The following is a 24734-nucleotide window of genomic DNA, read 5'->3' as shown; positions in this document are numbered from 1 at the left end:
TTCGCTTTTGTGCCGCCTCCGTGAGCCCGGCTGGAGCGGGGCTGGCGGCGGAGCCGGCGGCGGGAGCTGCGGGGCGGGAGCTGCGGGGCGGGCGCGGGCGCCGGGAAGGGAGCGGGGATTGCCCCGTTGGCTTGCAGGGAGGCGGGACGCCAGAGCTGCCAGCCCCACGGCTGCCACAGCCCCCTGCGCGCCCTTTGCCTGCCCAGACTTTTTCGTTAAAAATAAAAATTGAGCAAATGTCGCTTCTCTCTTAAATACCTCAGCTTTAAGGAAATGGGATCGAGAGTTGTCACAAAAATTGTGCCGAGTAGACTGCACCTGCGGGAGACCCCGCACGGGAGGAAAGCTCAGGGACGCACCTTTTGGCGGCCATTGTCACGGAGCGAAAGGTGACGGACCCACTCGAGGGCACCTCTTGCTGAGGAGACATCTTGCTGACGAGCAGGAATTTCTTTACAAGATCTCGGGATCCTGAAAAGCTGAAAGAAATGTCAGCAGAAGTTCCTGACATCTGCATCATCCGCCTTGCATAATTTTGCATTTGAGATGCTCCCGTAGGAGAAGACCATATCATGAGGGGAGCACCGCCACCTTTATGCTGTGTGGGAAGCATAAAAATGTGCTTCTGGGATGATCAAAGCTGTGGGGGAAAGGGGTATCGTGTTCTCACCAGTTCTGTGCTTTGCTTGAATTAAACTCCGGAAAAAGCAATCAGTTACGAATAACTTACACGGTCATGTTTCCTATCTTGCTTTTACGGGCGACATATTCCTGAACGGATCGCAGAGTTCTCAAATATATTTCTTTTCAATCATATGAAGAGATATTTCACAAAGGGCATTTTTATGCCACCTTAAAAAAAACCAAACCAAAACAAAACAAAACAAAAACAGCAACAACAAACCCACACAACTAAAGCGAGTTGCCCTGAGCAGCTGTCTCCTAAAGCCGGTCTCTCTCAGGGCTGGCTGCAACACCCACCCGCACTTAATTTTCTGCCCCGGCAAATCCTAATTCCTATGAAGTCTGAAAGCTTATTTATATTTAAAAGTTCATTTCGGGAACAGCTGTCTCAGCAGAAGTCAAACAGCGTAAGCGTCATAGAACGCGATTTTAAGGCATTCGTTAAAATACACGCACCTCTGCCCACGATTCCCAAATGACCTGTCCAGTGCACATCAGCGCCAGCCGGTCCTTCACAGCACACGTGCGTGTGTGCATTGAGTTGCGGAAACGGATTAGGCTGTGAAGTGGAGGGTTTGGTTTGGTTAGTTTGGTTTGGTTTTCGTTTGGTTGGTTGGTTTTTAGGGGGGTGGTCGTTTTGGTTTTGCTGCATTTCTTTCTTTAATTTAATTTAAGCAAAGTTTTACTTAAATGAAAGGTAGGCACCTGTAGTATTTGCGCTAACATTTTAGACCAGACAGAAACGATACCCGAAACGTCGGTTCGGGTATTTCCATCTCTTCGAATGATTCAGTTAGGCTTAAATCCCCCGCTTCTCCCCGCTGCAGCGCCCAGCGGGACCAGGTAAGGCTCCCGCACGGCGGCGGCTGCGGCCGGCGGGCCCGGGGCGGGCGGGGGGAGCTTGGCAGCCCCTCGCGGCGCCTCGCAGTGCTCATGAAAGCTTTGTCCCTCCGCTCAGCTTAGAGGAAGGGGTAGATGTTGCGGGGAAGTAGCTAACACCTCGCTCGCATTTCCCAAGGTATCTGGAGTAAAGACACCTGACACGAGCCGTGGGTGGGGGGGGATATCGAGGGATGCGCGGGCAGGGCCGGGAAGGCAAACCGCAAAGGTGCTTCGCCGGGTACGGGAACGTCCTCGCACCTCCACTGCCCGTCCGGAGCGGGCGAGTTAGCGGGCAGGGAGGAGAACTGCTGCACCCGAATGCTCAGGGAAGAGTTGGGTCGCCGGTGCCGGCGGAAGAAGCCGGCGGGGGGCGCGGCGGGGGAGGGACGGCAGCACCTGCCGGGCCAGCGGCGGGGCTGCCCAGCCCCGTGCCCGCGCCCTCCTTCGCTCCCGCCCGCCCCAGTGCTCATGCGCCCGCCGGAGGTTTAAAGCGGGAGCGGCGGCTGCCGGCGGCCGTACCGCTCGGCGGAGGTGCGGGCAGCGCGCAGGGACGGTGCGGTGACCCGGCCGGCACGCCGCTCTCCGCCGCTCTCCTGCGCTCAGCTCTGCGCTGCCCCGCGGTGCGGCCGCGCCCCGCCGCCATGTGGCTCTCGGCCCTGCTCCTCGGTGGGTACCGCGGGGAGCGGCGGGGGCCGGCGGGGCGGGCGCGGAGCAGCGCCCCGACCCGCTCCCTCTCTGTTCGCAGGCGCCTTCCTGCTCTCCGGCCCGGTGCGCGGCAGCGACGGCTCGGGTGAGTTGGCCGCTGTCCCCCCGTAGCACCCCGTAGGGGTTTCCCCCTCGGAGCGTCTCTGCCCGGCCTGTCCCGCCCCGCCGGGAGGTGGCGGCGCCCGGGGGGCGCTTGGCCGCGGATACCGGCTCGGCCCTTCCCGGCGCGCCCGGCTGCGGCCGCCTCTCGCCGGGATGCGCGGGGAGCCCCCGCCGAGCCCCGCCGGGGAGGGTTGCGCGAAGCCGGCCGGTGGGAAGCTGCAGAGGGGCACGGAGGATGTCTGGGAACGCTTCCAGCCGGGGGTGAAAACTCCTTCCTGGCGCCGGCTGAAGCAGCGCCGTGGTAACAAGTGCCCCCATCGAGGGGTGTGCCGGTAGCAGCAGTGAGTGGGGTTGTGTTTGTGTGTTATAAAGGCACTCGTACAGTGCTTGGCAATTTGAGGATCTCTGGCATATTTTAGACCATTAAAAACATTTTAAACCTGCCCTGCCATTGTTTTGACCTGGAAACTAAAAGAACATACTTAGGATACCTAGCAGCGTATGGCAGGGGCTGCCTGTTGTACCATCCCTTGTTGGACTGCATCCTTGCTGCTGGAGAGCAGGCTCTCCTGGAACCAGAATAAATCCATGGGAAGGAGTTGGAGAAATATTGTTACAGGAGGACGCAAGCCGTTTGTCTGCCCCTTTCAGTGGAACCTTTCTCCAAGGGAGGATAGGAGCCTCTAGAAGAACATGCTTCCAGATGCAGGCCTGGCCTGCAGAAGGTGAGTGACCCCAAGCTTTTCTGAATGGTTGTTAACGATTTCACAGTTATTAGGAAGCAGAATTTGCTGCTCACTTTGTGTTGAATCAAAGATTTGGAAAATTCTTTTGTGCGAAACTGATAAAAGCTGTCTGTGACAGGAGTGCTATGGTTAAAAAAGGAAAAAATGCACAGAAATAGAAAAGCTACTCTAACGTCAGTTCTTTTCCCCTTTTTATTTTGCAGGTGCATTATAGATGAAGTGATGGCAGTCTGGCAGGAAACAAATGAAAAGTTTTCTGGGATACTTCCTTCAGGGCTGGAGAAGCCGCTGTAACCTGAAGGTATCTGGAACCAGCTCAAATAGCATTAATGTGAACAGTTTCTGTAAGATATTGCCTCTTACCTTTAGTCTGAACCTAAATTCAGCAGCATTTGGTTATTGGACTAGAAACTTGCAGGAGCATTTATAAAAACGCCTAAGTTCTGTTGTTGAAAAGTAATCAAAGAACATTAGTTTCCTCAAAAATCTACTGTATTTAGGCTCATAATGTTTGGGAAGATCTCAGAGGATCTTAAAACTTTCTTTATACTCCCACTGGAATGGACACAAGTGCTGCCAAGCTCAACAGTTCTGGTTGCCAGACACGAGGGTGTGCAGACGGGTGAACGCTGCCATGTGATGTCAAGTGGCCTTAAGTTGATGAGAAAAGGGCAGGTCTCAGGCTGAAATGAACGACATAGCCCTGACCAGATTTCTTTAAATCCCGTTGCCCTTGTCCAGACTGGGATATGTACTAAAGATTTACATGAATTAGTATGCAATCTGTGAACATGTTTTCCAAAATATGAATAAGTGTAGGTTTACTAGTATGTCTTTTTTGGGATGCTCCTTGCATGAGATAGAAAAAGCAGGCTTGTTTGAAGCCTCAAGATAAAAAAGGACCTAAAATGTTTCTATTTTGAAAAAAAAAAAAATACTAATAGGAAGCATAATAGGGATATACTTCTCTATGTTACAACCTGTAAAGTTACCTTTCTTTAAAAAAATTAATTTAAAAAAATTTTTTTTAATTCTTTAAAACAAAATAGGAACCCCTATTTTTTTTTTTTGCCATGATGTACATAGGATTTTTTTTCCTTTGTATAAACAAACTGTTTTCCCAAAGCAACATATGGAAACTTCAAGATTAGAAAATATCAGATTTTGCATACGGATTTTATTTCCCTAGAATAACTTAAAGCAGTGGCTCCTGCTAAAAATTAAGTGTGAACTTTTATAGATTGATATAAGAGGCAACTGTTCACAGCAAGATCAGAGTACATGGGAAGAGGTACCAAAAAGATGGAAATTCATGGAATGATTGAAAACATGGTTGTTTTAAGAGAGAAGTGAGTCTTTGCTTTTCTTTTTTTTTTTTAGGTCAACAATGATGGAAGACATTCATCCCTACCCTTTAAATATGGCTTAAATGAGGAAGAATTACAGTTTCTTTTCTTTGTACTTTGTTTTGTAGGATACTCTGATGTAGTGTGTTTCTGTGAAGCTTGAAGGGTGTGTGTGTCTTGACAGGACAGGATGATAGTCATTTTATTGTGGTTCTAAAGGCCTGATTTAATGGAACAAAACACAGCTCTCATGCCGTTGACAGAGTCCAGAATGGGTAGGAGTCTAGAACTGAATCCTTCCCAGTAAATTGTAAGCTTATATTTATTTCTTCCAAAAATACTTGGATTTAGAATATTGCATCACATAAGTATTGAAAGAAATGCCTCCAGTGCTACTGTTCTTGCATTCTTCAATTACAGTGATTAAAACATACGGGTTTTATCCCAGTTACTTTATACATAGATATAGCTCTGCGGCACTTTTTGCCATGTTGAAGTATCATGGATAGACTAACAAAAACAAGCACTTCTTCAATTTCAATAGTAACATCATATGTAAAATTTGTGAGAATGATGAGAATGTAAGCTGTCAAAGAACAATTGTATATATTCTAGTATTCAGACCTCATTAATACATTTTCATGTTTGCAATGAAATGGTTGAAGTTTTATGGGTTGGATGGCCAATGATGCGTTAACAAATAGGGAAGAACAAAAAACACTGCAGAGCTGATATTGTAAGCCTTAATTTTGGTAGTCAGCAAAAAAACTGGCTTTTGTTTTGATACTTCACCAAATATTTCTGATGTTAGTCTCTATTTTAGAGTTACGGCTTAGAGAAAACTGTGTCTACCTACATAGAAAACTAAAATGAAATTGTTGCTTTTAATTAACAGCATCATTTACTTCAAAGTGTGTGTTTCTACCTCGGTGCTGATCCAGCTGAGGTATAAACTGCTAAATCCCCTAGCTTCAGCATGTCAGCTCTTCAGTTCACACAACAGCAATGTGCACACTTCACTTGGAAGCCTGCCTCTCGTGTAGGAAAGGATCATGACAGTCTTTAGGCTGCCAGTACAGAAAAATCTTGCAGCTGGGCTACAATGGATTTCTGTGTTTTCATTGCCAGGGAAAACACAGATTATTTTTCCCCCCATCTTCTGTGCTATGCAAAAGCCTGCCACATGATGGTAATTAGTAGGTACTTGGTGATGGGGGAAATACAGATCTCCAAGCGATACAGGGTTTGTTAACTAGACATGTCTAATTACTGTCTTTGTATGCGCAGCCGGCCAAGGAATTCAGTCAAGTACATTACATTAGAAATGACAGGAATTAAAACTTCCTGTGGTGTCTTGCAGTTTTAGAGGCTTGAAAAATGTTGCAGGGTGAGAGGCACAAGCAGTGCTGTGAGAGCAGGGATTACCAGTGGTGCTTATTGCAGTGACTCCTCCAAGGATTTCCAGTCTTCCAGCTGCTGTTTGATTTTGATGGTCTTGCTAGGTGTCATTTGTTGGATACTACTTGATCAGGGTCCAGTAATTAGCAAACACACTTGTAGAACTTCCATGAAAAGATTAGGGGACTCAAACAGCAAAGCAAATCGACTTCTTTTAGCACACCAATAATAAAACACTTTTGACAATGAAAATAGGGAGCTTCTAGGTATAAGCATTGGTAATTCTGCTTGATTTCTCTTTTGTTTTTAAGGCAATTAAATAAGACTAAGCATGGAGAGGATGTGAGTAGGTAAGACTAAGTCCTAAAAGAAACTTCTTTATTTCTCAGAATACTTGAGAATTAGATTAAATCACTTTACAGTGTCTTGCTAGGTAAATAACTTCTATTATCTTGAAAAGGGAAAAATAAAGAAATGCTTACTGCTTTCTTTTGTTCTTACTCAGATAGATTTAGCATATACAAGTCCCATATTTGTGCTAACAAATAGCAACGAAGATTTTTCAGGAAGATGTGATTAGGTAATTTAACAGTATCGGCATAGCATTAATGACTGTTGTATGTAATTAAAACTACATGCATAGTTGATGAATGTGCGTGTTCAATTTATGCAGTCAGAACGAACAGACTCTGCATCTCTGTCTGCAACTGTTCTGCTTTCCAGCTCTAAAGGCAGTGAGATTAGCTGGAGGTATCATCTTTTCCATCCCCTGATGAAGAACAGCATATGCTCCCAGTGCTTTCATTTATAAGCAGCATATGTTGGGGTCAGGAAACACCCCAGGGTAAGAATTAAAAGAGTGGGCAGAAAAGCAGGAGAGAGACAGATCACTCACTGCTCCCTGAAACATACAGTCCTTGGCATATAATGCTGTGATGTGTGCACTGATACCTTGGCTAGCCTCTGCCAGCTTTCATCTTAATACTGTGCAAAGGTAGTGTTCTAAGTGCATTTAGAAAAAGTTCTTGCACCTTCTAGGTGTAAGGGTAAGATGTGCCTTCAGAAATTCAGAATAAAGAGCCAGGCATGGGTTGGATTTAGGCTGCTGAATTGATAATGATCTCAGCGAAATCTCTAATTTGCTGTGCAACAGACCAGCTGATTGTCCTATCTCGTGTAGCAGAAGGATGGTGGTTACCATGCAAGATAAAGACCTCTGTGTCTTCAAAAGAAAAAACATCAGTTTGCCAAGCAAAATTGTGTATTGATGTTAATCTGAGTCTGCATACCTTCGTTGCACACAGGCAAGCACAATGAAAGCTTAATGATGATAACTTGAGGAGCAACTTTTGAAAAAAGGCAGAATTCTATGTAAAAAATGCATGTGCCTCAGCTGAATAAATAACTTTTGTACCACTGTGTGAATCTGACAGTCCTCTGCACAATGATAGTGATGTAAACTTCACTGTAATGCTGTAATGAATTGATACCAATGTTTGAGATGTTAACTGTGTTACTGGAGCAAGGAGATGGGTATTCCCTTTTTTTTTTTTTTTTTTTTTTTTTTAAATTACACTGGCCTCAGTAGGATTTATTGCAGAGGCTAAGGGAAATGCTGCTGCCAACCTGCTTCATGAATGCCACTGGAGAGAAGTTTCAAAATTTCCCAAGTGACTCATAGATATCTTATGGCTGGAGATTACTGTGGGGATGTCAGAGTGATTTAATTTCTTCCTTGGAAAGTGCCACCTGCATCTGTGGTCCATCAGCCCTCAAAGGTCCTCCCCTTTCCCTTCTGCCTCTGCAGTAAACTTACAGATGTGAATTGCTTTTCCTTGTGTAATGTTTCTTGGATATTATTTTAATGTTGTGTGTTCATGTTTTGGGGGGTTTTTTTACCTTTTCACCTTTTTCTGCAACTTTTTCCCCATAAGTAATTTTGAAGTATGTGTTTCCTTGTCATAACTGTACATTTGTAAGCTCCAAAGACATCTTTGTAGTCATTGTACCTAATTTCAAATTCAGATATTGCTTTAAACTTAGAAACTGTATAGACTTAAAAAAAAAAAAAAAAAAAAAAAAAAAACAACAACAAACCCTTAAGATTTTCAGGTCAAAAGTTCTTCTTTTCTCTTTAGCTTCTACTGCTATCACATGCTTTACAAGAGGACTTGACCTTAGAAAGGGGACAGAAGATGTCCTTTGCCCAGCAAACTGTCCTCTGTGGCAATTTTATGTCTTTGGGGATGGAGTTTATGCCTCTCTTTCGAGTGTCTGTGGAGCTGCCATACACAGGTAAGTCGGATGATTGTTAATCCATGTGCTAAGCAAGTTTATATAGTCTTTGCCACACTTACAAATCTTAGCCTTTTGATGCCATTGTAGTAAAAATCTGTCTGGACTTTGTATCCTATTAACTCAATAGGAATGTCGTTGGGAGAAAACAAGGAAAAAAAGAATGCAGCTCTGTGCAGCTCACAAGTTATCTGAGTTGTGTCTAAGTGTTCCTGAAAACCACTTTAACTTTCTCTGAAATGGCCCAGCATTGTCCACAGATGAACTTTCACTGTAAAATCACTTGTGTCACTAGAAGATATGGAAGGGTACAGTATAAATAGCAACTAATTGAAGAATAGAAGCAGATTCTCTTTCTGACTTTCTTACAAGCCTGAGTCAAGCAAACTGTTTAAAAGAAATGGAGGAGTGGTTTCCATTTTTTTTAACATCAAGCAACAGAAGAAAGCTTTCAGAATATATTGATGTGATGCTGCAGCTATCAGAGTATTTTTTATGTTAAAATACCCACAGCTATAAAATTAAAATTTTACAGAAATATAAATGGCCAGAAGATAAGTGAGGAAAATAAAACTTTCTTGAGTTAGTATTCATTGCTTGACCCTTTAAATGCCATAAAAGACCATGCTAAGTAAGCATTTTAAATAATATTTAGGGGGCTGTCATTACTGGCTACAATCTTATTTAAAGTGTCAATTAAAATTCTATAAATTTTAACAAGACTTCCACAATTTGTTAAACTCCTCAGTAAACTAAAATGAACTTTTTTAAAAAAAAAAATTGACTTAAGGAGGAGTTTTGAGTAGAAACTGTGGAATTTCTCAAATGCTGTAAAAGAATCTCAGGGCTAAGGTACTGTCGGAGGAATTAGAAGGAGCTTGGGAGGTATTATGGGGTCTGTTTCTATTTGTTTTTAAAGCTGAAGATTTCATCTCATATTTACATGTGTCCATGTGTATTTTATTGTTCGACAGACTTCCTTCTGATGCTTCTGTAAAAAGAATTAAAGTCTCCACTTAGTCTCCATTTAGTGTGTTTTAAGTGTCTTCACAAGTGTTTAAAAAAAACCTACACTCTGGTTCTTCACTCTTCCTAGTTAAGGTATATAAAAAAAGTTTCTGAAAGAATGCCTAGATCAAATGCAGGTATTTCATGCTTTGAATTTGCTTTTTTTATTGTTTTTTCTTTTTTGGTCTGAGGAATACTGAGATTTCTTTCCATTATCATTTTTTTTTCCTGAGGCAATGTTTCTATTTAGTGATGTAGCCATGTATTTTAACATTGCATTTATTTTTACATTCCATTTCTTGCCAAAGGTATCTTTAAAGAGGAAAAAGCTTTTGCTGTCAAGACCTTTTTCTAAAGAGATTAAAGACTTGAACATTTTGAAAAGACACAGAAGTTCCTAACCAGTTCAACTAGGCAGAGTTCTTGAACCTCCCGTGCCAGGGCTGTCTGTGACTGACTGTTAGGAAAGTCCCACCATGAAAGCTGCTGGGGTTTAGTTCTGTCACAGCTGGGAAATACTTCTACAAAAGAAAGAGGTGCAAGAAGTGGCAGATGCATATTTCTTTCCATTATTTGCATAGTCTTCCCCTAGATGGTAAAGCACAAGCTCTATTTTCTTATATATCACTTAGCTCTTCAGTGAAGTCTGTACCTTATAAACTACTTGTACTATTGTTCTCCAGCCCAGAAACGTGAGACTATAGAAAAATCCATACTTTTCCATTGTAAGAGTAATATAAATTGTACTACTTGTGAAATATGCAGCCCTTTTTGTAAAACCTGCATTTAACAATCCCTCTCCACAGACATTATGAGAATAATGAGGGCTCTGTTAGCAACAAAGGGATTAAAATATACTCACCTTTCTAATCTGTGTCTTCCAGAATGGATGTAAGTTAATCTTGTTCAAGTCTTCTGAGTATGGTAGACTGTAGTAAGGTATTTGAAAAAGTAGACTAAAGGTGAAAAATTATCTGTTTAGGAGAACTGCTTTTTTGAAGACTGCCTTTAAGCTGGGGGCTATTAGCTCTGTTGGCCTCTCATATTCAAACAGAATTTGCTACATGAGATCATTTTGGTGGCTTTGCTGCAACTGTTAACAGCCATAACTAGTGTTGGCAAAAAAGGATTGATGTATGGAGGAGGGGCAATAGCTGTCTAGTTCTCATATACTTGCAGGTCAGGCTGCAAAATCCAACAAAAACATAGCAAATACTTGCTCCTTCTTGCTCTGTGTTGCAATGTCTAAACTCCATATTGGCGTGAAAGAAACTTCAAGAAGATATTTCCAGCAGGTGATTGGAGTTTGCCATTATTGTGACATAAGTAGATTTGTGCTTTGAAAATTTTGTACATTTCTTCCAAATAACCACACTAACCACTAGTTTCAAACTAGGTGTACCCTCCATTTCACTGCCTGGTGAGTGCAGATAACTCTTTGTGTACCTTTGGCACTGTTGGGTACTGGCCCTGTGTCACCTGCCATGGCTGTTGCTGTTATCTCACAGAAAGCACAGTCAGACACCTATCCAGAATTTCAGGAAACATCAGTCATGGGAGCAGGGCTTGTTTAGTTTTTTTTAAACTGAAAATGGTTGTGTGAGCATGGGTCTTCCCCCCTTCCACATACACTTCAGTCTGCGTGCTGGGTCTATACTGAGGCTGGATTCCTTAATTTTTTATAAATCAAATAATACTTAGTCCTATGAGTAGTTCCATTACTGTGAGGCAGTAGTGCAGGAAAATACTATGTAATACATGAAAATAATTTAGCAGAATTCAGCTACAAATAATTCTGTATACTACAGATGAATAAGCTTTCTGCCTGTTTTAGCTTGTTATATTTGGCTTTTTCTTTCATTTTATGTGTAATTACTCTTAGGAAACAAAATATTTATTTAATATCATGCTTTTTCTGGGCAGAAGAATAAAATATTTATTTGTTGAGGGAAGAATGGAGAACCTCCTACCAGGCTGGCACTATGTAGACATGAAGAACTGAGCTAAATCTACCACTAAGTGATTGATTGGATTAATAATCAGAAGGTAAAATGAAGGACTAGGTTCTCAGCTTGTGCAGTTCTGTTCTAGTGCCAATTCCACTAAATGGAGACCTAGCCCAATGTGGTAGTATTTAGATGTTAAATAGGCATGCAGATTTTTTCATAACCTTCCTCACTCGTCACAGGGTGAAACCATTCCTCATTAAGCATTGGGGTCCCAGAACTCAAGTCTAACAAAAGCATATCATGGTATTACCAAGCTGGCCACAAAGTGCCCATAAACACAAAAGGCACCTGAGCTGCCCTAATGTTTACTAGAAGAATATTGACAAAAACGTTGTCTGGCCAAAGGGATTTCTGAGGAATTTTCTGAGGATTTCTGAGCTGTAGATCCCTGGGAAATTTTGGTATCGTGCCTCCTTCTGCTGCTGAACTTCTTTCCTGCCAAAAGCAGTAGGGGTACAGAGAAGACAGAAAGAAAGGAAGAACACAGGTTAGGGGTCCAGAGGATACTGGCATGAAATCCTGAGCAGCTCCATATCGATGATTGATGGCAATCAGGCAGCAGCAGAAGTCCAGTTTGGAGATGAGGAGGATACTTCTTAGAGTGATGGAGAAAGGCTGACTATTTGGACAGGGTTTGCAGATGGTGATAGTAGGAAGGAAAGATGGGAATTCAGGTAATTCAGCTTTCTTGTCTAAAGTCCGTGAGTGTAAACTGACTGCAGTTACATCTGTAAGGCTCATCTCCCATGGCCAGAAGACTTACTTTGTGGTCTAGGCATCAGTTTTGATGTGTAGACTCCTTGAAAAATTAGTTCAAAATTCAGCAACACCCTGTACCTTTCTCCAAGAGTGCAAATAAACTGTTCTTGCACACTGAGGAAGTGCACGGGGATCTTAAAAAGTTTCCGTTTAATCTTGTGATTTATCTCAATTCAGTTCAGTCTTTTAAGTATATTTTAGCTGAAATTCCTGTATTTTATAAGACCTTTCTGCTACCCTTGGCTGGTATACTTTCTTTCATGAGCTCTTGTGCAGTGAGGTACTGGATTACTGCCTCGTGTATCTGCTTTTCTGTTTGTGTCCCTTTTTGAGAGAAAAATACAATTTAGATATAAATTTCAGGTTGTTATTAACAAGCTAGACAAGAGAATGGACTGACAGCTTTTGCATAAAGTCCCTGTCAAGGAGCACTGGCAGCAGCATCTAGCATAATAAGTAGGGAGATGAAAGCTGTTCCTGGAAAATCTGCTGAGTTCCAGTTTAATCAAAACAGCCCTGGCATGCAAGTCAGTCACACAGGAGCAAAGCACAGCAGCAAAAATCAGAGCAGATTGCAGTGACATAAGTCATTCTGAGGAATGCACAGGCACTTCTTCACTCTTTAAAAACCATTGCAGACCCCACAGGATGAATCTTGCTTTAAAAGTAAATCATAAATGATTGCAGAAAGGAATTTGCCAATCTGGTTCAGAAAACAAAGGTAAACTGGCAATGTATGGTTTATTCCACATCAGCATCTATAAGCATGCACTCTGAGTAGACTTGCGTGAGGAAATATCCCAGGTAAAACTGATGAGATTGTAAAAGATGGCCTTGAGCTGTTAACTCACCTACAGAACAAAAGGGCAAGAAAGAAGGAATAACTTCCACGAGGCTGCAGGTCATGTTACATTCACATCTAGTATCAGCCCCCACTTGCACTAAAAATAGCAGAGCTGTTGTATGGATAGCGGTGCTCAAATACAGAATCAAATGTTTTCAATAAATAGATAAGGCGTAAATAAGTCTACTCCAGCTTCGCTGTAAAGCTTCCAAATTCAGTGGAGACTAGGTAGATGATTACTTTTCCTCTAAAATTATTAATTAAATTTAATTAATTATTATTGTTGCAATTAAAATGTCAAGACCAATAGACAAAATGGAACTAATATCGACAACACTGATCACAGTGTGCCTAAAATAAGCTGAAATAATTTTTTCCAGGCATACTTCTTAGGCTGAGCTTTTAATCTGAATGTTTTCTTGAGCTCAAATCAGCCAGCCCTCAAAGTTGTGAGTCCACAACCAAGAAAGTGGGAAAAGATACTGAGCTCTTCTTAGGAGCTAACTTGGGCATGGATCAGGTTTGCTGATGTAGCGCAAAGTAGCTTCACTAAAATTACAAGTACAAACTTAAAATAGAAATTGTTCCAATTAAACACATTCTATTTGACACATTTCCTTATCCATTAAGACTGAGACATTAGTGAAGGCTTGAATGCCTGAGACAACCAGGTACTGGAGAAGAAATTTATATTCTAAGTAGACTGAAATATTCTAAGTGCATTTATGTGTCATTTTTCTCAAAGATAATTTTGACTTACTGGATTTTCCTGTCATTTAAAACTAACCAGTTAATGGCTCAGGTCAGATTTTTCTCTCACTGTTTTTTTAAAGAACTATAAAGTGCTGTTTGTATTTGCCAACTTTATAATCTGATTTTAAAGTCATTCAGGGTAACCTTACTAAAACTCCTTTGTTTATATACTCCATAAAGTATTCCTATATGAGAATATATCTGTATATTTTGAAACTGTTACCATGATTTTCCAAGCTGAAAGAATTAAATGTATATAATCACAGTTCACTTTCGAAATGCAAATTACATCCATGAAGAATGAATGTCTTTTAACAGCAATCCACATAGAATTTTATGTGGAAGTTGCCTTTGCCACAGATATCCAGATCTCATATTATCAGAAACATATGCAAAGTTTTCTGTACTGTGGTCTTGATTATTCTACTTCCACAATGTTTTAAATCAGATTAGGCCAGGACATCTTTTCACACAGGAAGCTAAACAGAATCAAAAAGTAAACACAAAAGCACACATTGCTGTGTTTAAATAGTCTTGAAATGATTGCTTGTCTCCCACAGAACTGTACTCGTCTATGTACTACAAAGCATCAAGATTTTGCTCCCTCTTAGAGAAGTCCAACTTTGACTTTTGGTCTCTAAAAATAATAACTGTTCCTTCAGTAGCACATAAAGAGAGATCTGACAGTTCTGATGCTTCTTATTGTCACTTAGGAATTGCATACAGCCTGAAGCATCACTGTTCTGCATTAGCCTAAACACTGCCAGCATTTTAGGCTTTTCTGACTTTTTTTTTTTTTTAAATAAATCTGTGTGATGCTCTGTGGAATAATTTCTTCTAAAGTCTTTTCAGCAGCTTACAGATTGTTCTAGCCTGAACACAGCTGCCTGCCTATATTGCATCTTTTTGAGAAGGCTGATGACAAAAATTCTAGTGATGGTATACCTGTATTGCATTTTCTTGTGGCTAAAATATCTGATTTATACCAACTCTTTTTGAATCTTAGAGGAGTGATTACCAATGCAGGAGGAGCTGTAAGGGTACAGACTCTCCCAGGACAGGAAAACTACCCTGCTGTAAATGCCAATGGGATCCAGTCTCAGGTGCTCTCTAGATGGGCTTCATCTTTCTCAGTGACTGGTAGGTAGATCACACTTAGTTTTGCAAACTGTATTTCAAGCACTGACAGAACTGTAAGACACTTCCTCAGTGCTTTTATATGTATAAAGTAATTGTTATCTGATGTGTAGCAACAGAAGTTTTCACTTCTAATTCATTATTTTAATTTCATTTTTCCTCAATTATCTAAAGAAAAACTATTCTAGCTAGAGTAGCTAGTCTGTAACAGAAGCTGATACATAAAAATGGATCAGTTATTTAGAATATAATGACATGATAGCAGGCAGTTGACAGTTCCATGACAGTTTAAGCTGATTGAAGTCAATGCTTTGATCCTGCCATTTCAGTCCAGTCCTCCTGCCACTTCCAGCCACTTAGTTTTATCCCTTCTCTCCCTCTACCTGCATTTGTGCAGGCAACAGCACTTTGTCAGGCCCTTCAAATACCTTGTGCTGCATTCCATGCAGAGAGAACACTGACCCTCCAAAAGTAGCAATAGCATCAACTTGTCTGATGTGGTCATTAAGCTAAGGTGCAATGTGGTGGTTTTGTCCAGAAGTTTTTGTCCCCATCATTGAGGTAGTTGTTAATTATTAGTTGCCTAATTGCAACCAGTTGGCATGCCTTGCCACTTGGGTGAGGTTAAACCGCCCTCATGAAATCATATGCAGAAGCATATTGGTTGTATATGTTGTTGCAGCTTCAAAAATATTGAAGCGTGTGTGTTTGCTGGTATAGAAAGTTTGTGAACTTTCCGATGTGTTCTTACTGTTTACACAGCTAAAAGTTAGCCTACTATCTCTAAGATACTGGTGTTCCTTGTGTAGTGCCCATTGCAAGTTGCTAGCTAAGAACTTGGAATTACAGGTGCTTTTGGTGAGCATGAAGGTGAAATCCAGTTCTCCAGATCAAGCCCTCACTTTATCTGCAGCTCAAAACCTCTCATCAGATAAATATGGTGTAATTACTCATCAGCTGCTGTTGTTTCAAATGTAGAAATTAATTACCTGTAAAACAAGAACTGCAATATTGGATTGCACCAAAGGTTTGTCTAGGCTCGTATCTTACTCCCAGAGTAGCTAATGGCAGGTGACAAAGAAAGGTTATTGGAAATACAGTAATTCTTTTAGCACTTGTAACTTCATCTAAATACTCTAAAATCCAGTGCAAGTATTCTTATTTTAGCAGGCACCAAGAACACAGCACTTGAATCTGTTGGACGATCAGTGTCAACAGCACGTCCTTCTACAGGTACGCGATCTCCGCAGCAAGGGAAGCTATGATGCACTGCAGTGTGTGAGTCCCTGGCTAAAAGAACATGTTCCATATGATTCATTTATTTTTGAAGAAGAAAACATATGCAGTAGCTGGTTTTGCAGTGTAACTTTCACCAGAAAAAAAGAGGAATCATGTGTGATCTTGGCGATTGATTCTGATCTCACTAATGTTCATGCAAATTAAAATAAACTTGAATGATTTTGGGAAAGTAATATAGATAAGACAAAGGAAGGTAAGGGTTCATGAGCTCATGAGATATTAATTCTTTTTAAGTGATGGAGAAGACAGAGTTTATGCATTCCTTCTTACGGAATTACTGAATAGCTGGGTGCTGTCAGGACATGAATAGCAGAAATTTAGTTGTTATGTGAATTTCACCACAGGAAATGCTGCATTAGACCCTTTTTATGAAGGTTAGTGCTCTATAAATACTGGACTTGGATGTTGTTCCTGAACAGACCACTTGGTTTACAGTTTAAGTCATGGTTTGCTTCCAAACTATTAAAATTGCCTTGTACAGCAGTGTTGCTAACTGAGAAACAGTAGGGAAGGTGAGGTACAGAAATCCACCTGGCTTTGTACGACTCAGTAATCAGTCAGACAGGTGTAGAAAGTAAGGTTAAGCTGTTCTGTTTGAAAAAAGACCATTCTCCAAGGAGCAAAGCAGTAGTAGCAAAAGTTTAATTATTAAACTGATTGACAGTTCCTACTGCAGATAGATTGCACTGTAATTTTTGGAGTCAGAGCTTTTTCTCGTCTTGAGCCATTCATTGTCTTGTTCTTAAGTGATCCATGTTGTTTTCTTCACTGAAGGTAAAAGACCTAAGAAGACTCTTGATAAAAAGGCTGGAAACAAAGGTAAGAACACTCAGATTTAACTTATGCAAAGCAGAATCCTAACATTTATTTGGTGTTAATAAGTCTAATTATTTTGGATGTTCACAGACTGTAAAGCTGATATTGCATTTCTCATTGATGGAAGCTACAACATCGGCCAACGTAGGTTTAACTTGCAGAAAAACTTTGTTGGAAAAGTAGCTGTAATGCTGGGAATTGGAACAGAAGGGCCTCATGTTGGAGTTGTACAGGCCAGGTAAGAACAGATCTACACAAAATACAATGGAGTAATTGATAAGAGAAATCAATTAATATATCACTTTTCATTTTGCAGAACAATATCATTCAATTATGGCTGATGAATAGCAAGGGAAAGCAAACCCTTCAGCTGTAGCACTGTTTGCTCTGTGCTATACTGAGACGTGCATGTGAGAGGACACAGCAAATGTGAACATCTTTTGTCTCTGATATTTGATATTTAGATAGAGAGCAGCTGGACTTTTCACAGCCCCTCTGCTGCCGACAGCTTTGCATCTCATCTTAGTAGAACAGCAGGAAACACTCTGTGAGGGAGAGATGCCAGTTTCTAAAAATTGTAGAGAGAGAATAGTCCCTAATGGCTATGTACATGTACAAAACAAAAACCTCCTCTTACCAACTGATAAAATATTACAGGTGATATTTTTCAAATTGGAACTGGTCACTTCTTTTTGCTTTCTACTGTAAATTAAAAGTGAAATCTGGACACAGCATACTTGAAGTCTTTAATTTCTTAGTCAGTAGCTAACATACCTTGAACTTCTCAAATCAAAAGCTCAAACTGCATTTTGCAGGAATTTTTAATAAGGAAGGTATTTCTCATACAAATAGTACAAAACCTGCCAATCTTTAACTACACAGATACATTTAGTTTAACATTTGGCATGTTCATTTTTTTTCCTTTATGTATTTTCAACCTAATATTTTCAGCTGTTTGATAAACATGAGAGTCAGGCTGTCTTTAATTTACCCATTCAGATAGATAATTCCTCTTGCTAAGGATTGTGAGACTTACTAAGTGAGGAGCAAACTTCTATTTTAATATTAAAATCCAGAGAAGAATATGTATTATCAAGAGCAAAATTATTCCAAGTGTGTTTTAGCTTGCTAATGCCGGTGTGAAAAGTGAACCTTATTACTTTGTTTCATTTTTCCACAGTGAACATCCAAAAATTGAATTCTATCTGAAAAACTTTACTGCTGCAAAAGAAGTTTTGTTTGCCATAAAGGAGTTAGGGTTCAGAGGAGGCAATTCTAATACAGGTGAGTTCATACTCCCCCTTAAATTAAAATTACTTCTTTATGTATTTTTTATATATATGTATATGTGTAAATATGGGGGGGGGGGGGGGGGGGGTGCGTAAATGTTGAATAAATGTTGAAGTTCTTATAATTCACATAGGTAAGAAAGTGTTTTAGATGTCACACTTACCTTAACCAGGTTCAGTGTTTTTCCACAAGAACATTGCCACATCTCACATTTAATTTCTAGAAGGTAGGGGTGCTTATTACACATTTTGTTAGAGTACAAGTATTTATCCTTGTATAAATGCTTCCTGTATTTCAACAGTAATTGACTTTTCACTAGTAATAGAATGGTATCTTGAGACAAATTCATAAAAGGATTAGTGTTTCTTTCTTGTTGTGTGGCTAATCAAAGCGTTAGACGAGGAGTAAGTAGTAAGTGCTTGTGAAAAGATATTTACCTGTCATGGTTTAGCCCCAGCCAGCAACCAAGCCCCATACAGCTGCTGGCTCACTTTCCCCTAGTGGGATGGGGGGAGAATTGGGAAGAGGAGAATGAGAAAATTTGTAGATTGAGATAAAGACAATGTATTAGGGAAAGCAGAAGCTTCTCAGACAAGCAAACAAAACAAAGAATTCATTCACCACGTCCCATGGGTAGGTAGGTGTTCAGCCACCCCCAGGAAAGCAGGGCTCCAGCTCACATAACAGTTCATGCCATCACTCCAAGTGTCCCCTCACCCTCATTCTTCTTCCCACAGCTTTATATGCTGACCATGACACCCTATGGTGTGGACTATGCCTGTGGTCAGTTGGGGTCAGCTGTCCTGGCTGTGTCCCTCTGTGCACCCCCAGTCTTCTCACTGGCAGGGTGACACAAGAAGCAGAAAAGACCTTGGCACTGTGCAAGAGCTGCTCAGCAGTAACAAAAGCTTCCCTCTATTATCAATGCATTTTTCCACACAAATCCAAAACACAGTCCCATACTAGCTACTCTGAAGAAAATTAATTATCATAGACAAAACCAGCCAAACCAAGCATCTAGTGATGTTGCATTTCACAAGCTAAATTTAGGTAGCTCCTGAACTTTCTTCCTTTCAATCCATTTGGCAGGTACTAATATATCTGCTTCCTAGTAGAATACTAGACCCATGAACAAAAATAAAATTACCAGGGAATTCTACCTCAGCTTTATCTGTGGGGTTTTTTTGGTGGGGAGGGGTGTTGTTTGGGGTGGTTGGTTTTTAACTTAGAGGTTGCCCAAGCTTCATTATTATCAAATTTCCTGGGGCACCAATTCAATGCTACACTGGCTTAGTCCTGTAGTCATAACATAAATCCTGCACAAGTTCAGATGGGAGACTGATCCCAGCATGTACCATCATTGTATGCATTATTTCTTCATATTCTTTTTCTGTTCAAAACAAGGGAAAGCTTTGAAGCACACAGCTCAGAAATTCTTCTCTGTGGAAAATGGAGCACGGAAAGGAATTCCCAAGATCATTGTAGTGTTTCTGGATGGCTGGCCCTCAGATGATCTAGAAGAAGCCGGCATAGTAGCCAGAGAATTTGGAGTCAACGTGTTCATTGTGTCTGTAGCAAAACCCACAACAGAGGAGCTGGGAATGGTACAAGACATTGGTTTTGTTGACAAAGTAAGAAAGAATGTCATTATTTGGTTTTCAGTCATGAATATCATTCTGGAGAATTTACAGTAAAATTCTAATGAACTAATATATGTATATACAATAACTCATATAGATGTAGAGATATAAAAATATTCTCTCAAACCAGCTGATTAAATTATCCCTGCTCATAAGTGATTTAAAAGACTAGCAGAAGGAAGGTTAAAGAAACACTGGAGATTTTTCCCTGCTAAAGGGGCCACACAAAGGTACCATTGTCCTTCCAGTTCAGAAGCTTGGCCAAGTTGTAGCTCCTGGAATTTGTAATTGCATGAAGACTCAGTGCAGGAAATTCCCCTATCTCTGGTATGGTTGAATGTGCCAAAGCAATGAAATGCTGATACAATGTATTTTCTCTCCCCAAAGGGCAGACAGGGCGGAGTTTATTTCTTACCTGCTCTGTGGATAATTATTTACTTACTTTCACTACAAAGAGGACAGAAAATATGGAAAAACATATCCTAGCAAGTTTGTGTACAAGACTTTGATCTTGCATGCAGTTTTGGATCTTGTTCCTTTAGAGCAGGAATTCAAACACTGATCACCTACCCTCACATGAGCTTTACTGAGTCTTTACTTACTCTGCAGTGAGAAAACCACTCATTTTCCACAGGGAGGTTGTAGATGTCTAATTTCAGCAGAAATGGCAGGAACAGAATGAAGCTCTGCTCCTTCTAGGGATAAGATACCTAGCTGGTGATCCTTACGCACTTCCAGAAGCACCATAGAGTGGTTGGGGTTGGAAAGGATCTTAAATATCATCTGGGCAGGGATGCTGCCCAATAGACCAGGTAGCTCAGGCTTGGCCTTGAATGCTCTTGGGGATGGGGCATCCACAACTACTCTGAGTAAACTGTTCCAGTGCCTCACAATCCTCACAGTAAAGGATTTCCTCCTAATATCTAATCTAGATCTCTCCTCTTTTACTTTAAAACTCTTCCCCCTTATACTATCACTGTCTGTCCCTGTAGAGGCACAGAAAAACATGACCTTAAGTGGTTGAGGCCTGTCCTCCCCTTCTGCATTTTGATGTTAGCCAGATTACTTATCACATCTTGGAGAGCTGATTTTAAATTTAACCCCTTTCTCAGTTGCCTTGTACTTTACGTGTATCTGATGGAAGCTAGGGGAAAAGAAATTTTACTTATATTTCTACCCAAATCTGTGTTTATGACATATTATAGATTAAAAAAACAAAGGTCTTATCAAGTTCAAAGGGAAAACACAGAGGCTAATTTTCAGTGTATAGGCAAAAATACAGAACTTTCAATCCTTTGGCTATTTAGTTCATGACAGTTCACGTACACAAAACACAATTGCAATTTTCAGTTGTTGCACTTCTTGTGAATAAAGCTAAATTATTTGAAAACTTTCAGAGCCTGGGGAGCAGGTTTGGCTTTATTACTGGATAAAATAAGCTATATTAACAGCTTTCACTGACTTCAAGTGCAGATGTTTCAATTTCTTTAAAGACAAGTACCCTGAGCTCCCACCATGAGGCTTCATTTCTAACCTGCCTTTGAAAGAAAAATCATAGGTGTCTGAGTATTATCCATTCAACTGCTCTGACAGGATGCACCCATTTGTTTTTGTTTTCAAACAGGCTGTCTGTCGAAACAATGGTTTCTTCTCTTACCAAATGCCCACCTGGTTTGGTACTACCAAATATGTAAAACCTCTTGTCCAAAAACTGTGTTCACACGAGCAGATGTTGTGTAGCAAGACTTGCTACAACTCCGTCAACATTGGTTTCCTGATAGACGGTTCCAGCAGCGTTGGAGAGAGCAACTTCCGCCTCATACTTGAATTTGTGAGCAATGTGGCAAAGGCTTTCGAGATCTCTGACATCGGCTCCAAGGTGGCAGCCGTGCAGTTCACCTATGACCAGAGAACCGAGTTCAGCTTCACAGACCACGTCACTAAAGAAAAGGTCCTCTCGGCCATCCGCAACATCCATTACATGAGCGGCGGCACTGCTACTGGCGATGCCATTTCTTTCACAACCAGGAATGTGTTTGGGCCAGTGAAAGATGGACCTAACAAGAATTTCCTCATTGTTCTGACTGATGGTCAATCTTATGATGATGTTAGAGGACCTGCTGCAGCTGCACAAAAAGCAGGTAAATTACATATTTTGAAAAGCAGTGGAAGTCGATCCGTCCTATTTCTGCTGCACTGCAAACGTTAAGATTTTAAAGTCTGCAAAGTATCATACTTGCTTTGAATTCAGAAAAATGTAAGCCCCTAGGAACTGTTTCCCATTAGGATGAAAAAAACCCAGCAACCAGTATTACAGAGCCAGGTATGACTAGACTCACTTATAGCAGCTTAAGGATGAACCAACACAGTCTCATTTCCCTAAACAGTAAAGTATGCTCCATCATCATCTAGGAAGGGAATAAGCACTTCTGGCCAAAAAGCCCATTGGGCTGATAATGCTTGAAGTATAAGTATATAAGGCACTACGTATACACAAAGGAACCAAACTTACTTTCAAAATCATTTTACACAGTGTTACTTGTGTTTTAAGACTGACATTGTAACTGCTACCATCCTCTGTGTCACTACAAGAACAATTCAGACACTAGCTCTTATGATACCTCATATTTCCTTCAGGATTTTTCCTGAGACAAATCTAATTGCTGGTATTTAGTGGCAAAATCTAATTATCTTTGACCGACTGTGGGTGTTGAAACATGCTTTTCAAATCACCATTAATTCATTAATGTCAAAATGGATGGTTTTCTTGTATCCAGGCAAAATGGTCTCTTTTTTATTTCCTTTTTGTAGGAATAACAGTCTTCTCTGTTGGTGTTGCCTGGGCACCTCTGGATGATCTGAAAGACATGGCTTCTGAACCAAGAGAATCTCATACTTTCTTCACCAGGGAGTTCACAGGATTGGAGCAGATGGTTCCTGATATAATTAGAGGCATCTGTAAAGATTTTTTGGACTCTAAACAATAAAGCAAAAAAATCTGCTGTTCACTATTACTATTTGAAACTAAAAATCATGAAATTGAAATGGTCCCTCTAAAGTACAGATGTTTTATTCTTATATATGCTATCATAATACAGAGAAAGAAGAAGGGCTACTTTTTGTTTCTGTAATCAAAGATTCTTTTGAGCTTGTTAGAAGTTGTACTTGGTACTGAAGTGCAGAATTTGGCCAACAGTTAATATTTTCAACAAGCATAGAGCATCCCAAAGCTAAAAGCTTTGCATATTGTGCACTTAAGAATAGCAGATACTCAGAGGAAATAATACAGCTCTGACATTTTTTCTGCCACTTGCTAGATACCTTCTTATGAGTTAAAAATAATATAACTTCAAATACAAGGTACTATGTTCTATAAGCTTTCTGTAGTTTACAATTCTGTATCTTTTCAAAGAGTTCTGCTGCTAACATGAAGTACTTTCAGCGCTCCTGTTGTGCAACATCCACTATTGCCAGGCAGCTTAAGAAAAGTTATGACAGATTGTAGCTGAAAGAGTCTATTTTTACTAGTTGGTGTTTTGCTATTGTGAAGGATATTGCCATCTGGTTGGCAAAATTTACATCAAAAGTCATTTAACTTCTACCCACAGATTTCTGTGGATCTATTTGGTTGGTTCTTTTGGCACAGACTTTGAAATGTATTTAAGGCACAGTAGTTCTTTGAGGATATGGATCCTAACATATTAGCTACTACTACTGCTTTCTGCACTACTGAAGTCAACAGTGATATTCCAAATATAACTGACAACCGGATATTTCCTGTCTGCTGCCTTGTACTGTCTTGATTTGACAAAGTTGTTATTGGCCAGACAGTTGGAGACAGGAATCTTGGGCCAAGAGATTAAATTAGACCACACACTGGGAACTGAAACATTCAAATTCAAGTCCAGAGGTATCTCAAACCTTGAAACCTAACTGATCTATATCAGATTACATGGTTAGAAAAGAAGAGACTAGGCAGACACATTAAGTGGGATTTAGTAGTTCACAGAATAACAACTTCATAATGGTAGTAAAAACATCTTTATAGATGTGTGAGGTTTTCTGAAGATGAAACAATCATTTTCTTGAAAAAGGCTTTTATTTGATTACATACCTAGTAATGTTGATATATTTATATGCACACACGTGGTTAAAATGACATGATATTCACCAAGTTATTCCAGAGTCCTGGTGTGAATAACATACTCCAAATATTCTTTAGAAAATAAAGGGGGTTTTCAAGTAAAATGAATAGTAGAAAACAAAAAGGCATTTTCCGTATCAATCTGGGGTTTCCCTTTTTTCCTCTCCCACACTATTGATTGTAAAATTTCTAGTAGTTATGGAGTGGCACAGAAGGGATTGTATTCACTGGGCTTTTGCTGTGCACTTTTTAATAACTTATAACTGGCTATATATTACTCTAAACATAAATGGCAAAGATGCCTTGTATTTTTCTAGTAATTGTTATTCTTAATTTTGTGTTTTATCTATAGATAAGAGTATTAAGCTTTTGCTGTATAAATTCATATGCTGTATCAAATTTGTGCAAAAATTTAGTTTGTAAACTTTTTATAGAAATACATATTGCAAGAAAACTGGGACTGCTGCTATATGTTTTAATATCTCATAATATAGTCTTTTTATGATGAACCTCATGTAGTATAGCTTGAGTAAGTTGTATGTGATGCTTCCTAACTGTATTATCTTAAATCCCAAATCATCCACAAATAATAAGGGTATTATTTTTACAAATACTTTAATTTGAATGAGTGAATATCAAAGTTTTAGTCATTGTTCATATTAGGTATGATGCTAGTTAAATCTTCTGAGTATAAATTGTGTGCTGGCTGATAGAATCAGATTTTGGCTCCTACTTTGTTTTTAGTATTGCAAAGAAATAGGCAGCTTTAACTCATGTCATTCATTCATCAAATTCATTCATTCATCAAACAAAAAGCAGGCTTGCATCCCCAGGACACTGAAAGTTGCAGAGCTAAGTGTCCACATATTTCCATTTC

At 40.2% G+C, this 24734-nt stretch overlaps 1 protein-coding gene across 2 annotated transcripts; it reads left to right on the top strand.

The window, feature by feature from the left end:
* Window positions 1–1742: 1742 nt before the first annotated feature.
* Window positions 1743–24577, top strand: COCH (cochlin). Of its 2 annotated transcripts, none has more exons than XM_048307799.1 (11): window positions 1743–2232; window positions 2312–2356; window positions 8002–8158; window positions 14538–14671; window positions 15839–15901; window positions 16742–16786; window positions 16874–17021; window positions 17964–18067; window positions 19478–19704; window positions 21338–21854; window positions 22525–24577. In XM_048307799.1, exons 1-11 carry the CDS (start codon window positions 1758–1760, stop codon window positions 22698–22700), a joined length of 2091 nt encoding a protein of 696 aa, XP_048163756.1. In that variant the 5' UTR covers window positions 1743–1757; the 3' UTR covers window positions 22701–24577. The 2 variants fall into 2 exon arrangements, with proteins under 2 accessions (XP_048163756.1, XP_048163755.1); XM_048307798.1 differs by having other exon boundaries at window positions 15836–15901.
* Window positions 24578–24734: the final 157 nt, after the last annotated feature.

The sequence above is a fragment of the Corvus hawaiiensis genome, chromosome 6 (genome assembly GCF_020740725.1).
Source record: "Corvus hawaiiensis isolate bCorHaw1 chromosome 6, bCorHaw1.pri.cur, whole genome shotgun sequence".
NCBI classification, from domain to species: domain Eukaryota; kingdom Metazoa; phylum Chordata; class Aves; order Passeriformes; family Corvidae; genus Corvus; species Corvus hawaiiensis.
This window is presented reverse-complemented; position numbering and strand designations above follow the sequence as displayed.

Excerpts from the sequence above, each read along its gene's own strand:
- COCH (XM_048307798.1), top strand. The coding sequence starts at position 1,758 with ATGCGCGGGCAGGGCCGGGAAGGCAAACCGCAAAGGTGCTTCGCCGGG. Across the intron at positions 2,233-2,311 it reads GCTCTCGGCCCTGCTCCTCG|GCGCCTTCCTGCTCTCCGGC; the intron begins GTGGGTACCGCG and ends CTCTGTTCGCAG. Across the intron at positions 17,022-17,963 it reads GTTGGAGTTGTACAGGCCAG|TGAACATCCAAAAATTGAAT; the intron begins GTAAGAACAGAT and ends ATTTTTCCACAG.